Below are 3,414 nucleotides of genomic sequence, written 5' to 3' on the forward strand. Positions count from 1 at the left end.
ATAATTTAAAAAAAATGTCCTGAGAGATTTAATTAAATAGCTTAATATTTAACATTGACTCATGACAGGATCATGTTAGAGCTGATTTATTCTTGATTTATTCCACATAAATGTCTTCTGGCTCTGAATAAACTCGGTTGCTTGTATCTTGGTGGGCGACACATTTGTTGTTTTCTCTGTGAATATTTATTTTTGTTTTATTTTATAAACAGCTTTTTAAATCCCAACAAGCTTCGACATGTTGACTGTCATGTTTGTTTTAATCAGTTTAACATCTTATGAATCAGTTTTATTTACATTAAATATTAAACCAACCTGACATTTTACCCAGAACGAGCTGCTCCTGAACATTCAGGTGAAATAATAATCTCTCAGGATTATTATTTAATCTGTGATCTAAAACACAAGTTTTCATTTATTCTGAATGATCCACATCAGCAGCTTTGATTGACACAGACATGCAGCTTTTGATTGACACTTCCGGATCACGTGACAGCCCCTTTGACCCGTCCTCTCGCGAGACTCGGCGCGGCTCGTCGCGAGACCCTGTCTGCAGCAACAAATCGGCTCCTGGAGACAATCTGCTCGTTTCTGCGGTAAGAGGCTGATTAACGGAGCGCGTGCGCGACACGCGCAGACTGTGACACACAAAGGCGCGTGCTGGCGCGCCTCTGTGTGTGCCCGGTGTTGGTGATGGGGGCGTGCGTGTGTGTGTGTGGATGTGGGATGGAGGCTGGATGAGAGCGGCCGGACGTGCACGCGCCGAGCTGCGACGGTTCAGACGGACCGTTTTGGTTGAAGACCATCTCAGCCCTCTTCCTCTGTGCGTGCGCGCGCTCCGGTCCTGCAGGTGACCTTCACGGAGGTCAGAGGTCACGTCTCCAGGTGTTCGGGGCCTCTCAGGTTGGAGGTGGGCGGAGCCTGCTTGGGGATGCTGTGAGCAGCAGCTGGCCTGGACAGGTGTCCAGCGTGCACGTGTCCGCAGAGACAAACATGTTGTGTTCCAGTGTGAGGTGCAGGTATGGTCACGTGCACTAGAACACCTGTATGCGTTGCGTCAGGTCAGACAGGTGTGTTCAAACCATCAGATCTGCCACGTGCAGCAGAAATAACCAGATAAACCTCAGATCAGGATGTGACGCGGTCACCATGGCAACCGATGCTGGAACCTCACCTGAGGCAGCTTCAGACAGGTGACCCGACGTTTTATTAAAAAACAAACTCAACGCTCAAAAAGAGAATTCATCAAAGTTTTTACACCAACTTTAATTTTTTATTTTTCATCGTCACTCGGTGGTTTCTCAACAGATTTAAATTTAAAACTCACATGAAGTTCCTTCAGAGAGTTCCTGACCTTTGACCCGAACGAGACCATGCTGTGAAAAAATAAAACATTTTAGGAACAGTATATAAATTAAATTATTTATTAAAGAAATTAGTTTTAGCAGCGAGATGAGACTTTTTGTTGTAGTTCTGTCGGAACAGCTGAGTCAAAATCAAAATAAAAACAAGTATGAAATTTAGAAAGAAAATTTAATAATTATATTTTTAATTATTTAAATAATTTTTTGAATCATTCTGATATTTGGTTAAGCTGCTGCTGAAGACGAGATGCAGCTGATTCAACTAAAACACATTTTATTTAAAACTAAAACCTGCTTCTTTTTAACACTTTTGCACGTTTGCTTTAATATTTGCAGGTTTATAACCCGCGGCGTTCGTGCGCAACTTTGTTTTCTGTTTATTTTGTGTAAACGAGGAAATAAATCAGATTCTGATCACACGTTTTAGTCCCCGCCGCAGAGCGAAGAATCAGAAATACTTCGTCCATCTGTCCGTCCGTGCACGTTGTGAGCATGAGGACTTGGTAAGTGAGGCGTTAACTTCCAGTGGAGTGCGTGGCTGCACCTCGGAGGAAGAAACGCTCGTTTCACAACTGGGTCGCCACGTCACAATCCAACATGGCTGCCGCCACATACGTCAACGTGAGAACGAAAAATAAACGGCTTCAGTTTTGATGTGCGGCGGCATGTAGGCGTGAGCAAGGTCACGCTCAGGAATTAAATGACCAAGCCCAACTCCTGTGTGTGTGTGTGTGTGTGCGTGTGCGTGCGCGTGCGTGTGTGCGTGCGTGTGCGTGTGTTGCAGACGGGTCATGGAGGTGCCGTCCCACAGCCTCTTCCTGCTGCAGCAGCTCAACGTGCAGAGAGAGTTCGGCTTCCTGTGCGACTGCACCGTCGCCATCGGGAACGTTTACTTCAAAGCTCACCGAGCCGTGCTGGCCTCCTTCTCCAACTACTTCAAGATGATCTTCATCCACCAGTCCAGGTACGAGCACACCTGACGGCACAGGTCACAGTCCCACATTAACCTCAGTGGTTCAGGACTCCAGCAGACCCAGACCCGATCAGGTTTTGTGGCTCAGTTTTGGTTTACACACATTTCATCGATTTACAGTTGGAGACCACAAATCTGTGCACGTTGGACAGGTCCAAGTGGTTCCACAGAGACAGAACATCCGACTCATCTGAGCTACAAATGAAACACAGTCGTCCCCCGATTCTTCGCGGTTCGACTTTTGCGGACTCACTATGTCGCGGGTTTTTAGCGTAAGATAGTGCACGACACACGATTGGCTGATTGATGGCATGGATTGTTTATTTGAAATAATCAAGCCCGACCCGACCCGAGCCTTTAGTCCCCCTCGGTGAACGCTGAGCGGGCCAGATGCCGGGAAGTGTCCCGGTGCCCCGATGGCCGGTCCGCCCCCGCGAGGGGACCCGGAAATTGAACCACACACAGGAGAACCCCTTTTCCACCGGTCCTCTTCAGCCCAGTTCACCTCGACTCTGTTCGGTACACGCTGTGTTTCCATTATACTTTCAGTACCGGTTTTAGTGGGCGGGGTTCAAATTGACGTCACCGCCTCACCAGCTGGTGGCGCTGAAACCATGGAAACAGGTTTCAGCACGGGGTGAGAATTTATTTTGAAGTTTCTGGTAAATTAAAAAGAATAAAGATTATTGAATTATCAAATTAAACTAATATATATATATAAAAATCCTGCTAATGAACTTTTATTGAACTTTAGTTCACCATTAAATCTCTGATGAACCAGATTTTACAAAAACATCTATATTTAAATTTTTATACATTTTCTTCATCATTTGATGTATTTGCACTCATTGTGCACTTTTACTGTTCAATTTAGAAATGCATTTTTTAAATTATTTACAGATATTTTAAAATTATTTTTAGCTTTGATTAAAGTGTAATTCTTGTTTAGTGATTTGTTCATCTGTGGGTTAAAGTTGAACTAAAGGCTGTGTCTGTTCTTTAAAAAATGTTGGAGGGAAATATTCCTGAGATCCAATAATTTAGTCTTTTTATGATTTTTCAGCTGAGTTAACTGTA

The 3,414-nt window shown here is 44.5% G+C and overlaps 1 protein-coding gene across 1 annotated transcript in view; it reads left to right on the forward strand.

Moving 5' to 3' along the window:
- The first annotated feature begins 2,155 nt into the window (after positions 1-2,155).
- The window catches only part of zbtb25 (zinc finger and BTB domain containing 25), a 6,721-nt gene continuing 5,462 nt past the window's right edge, over positions 2,156-3,414 (forward strand). The window contains exon 1 of the mRNA XM_037686008.1: positions 2,156-2,328. Within this exon, the coding sequence (XP_037541936.1) occupies positions 2,156-2,328 (173 nt within the window). The remainder of the gene's footprint in view (positions 2,329-3,414) is intronic.

This window comes from Nematolebias whitei, chromosome 12 (assembly GCF_014905685.2).
Source record: "Nematolebias whitei isolate Nwh7 chromosome 12, NemWhi1, whole genome shotgun sequence".
Lineage (NCBI taxonomy): Eukaryota > Metazoa > Chordata > Actinopteri > Cyprinodontiformes > Rivulidae > Nematolebias > Nematolebias whitei.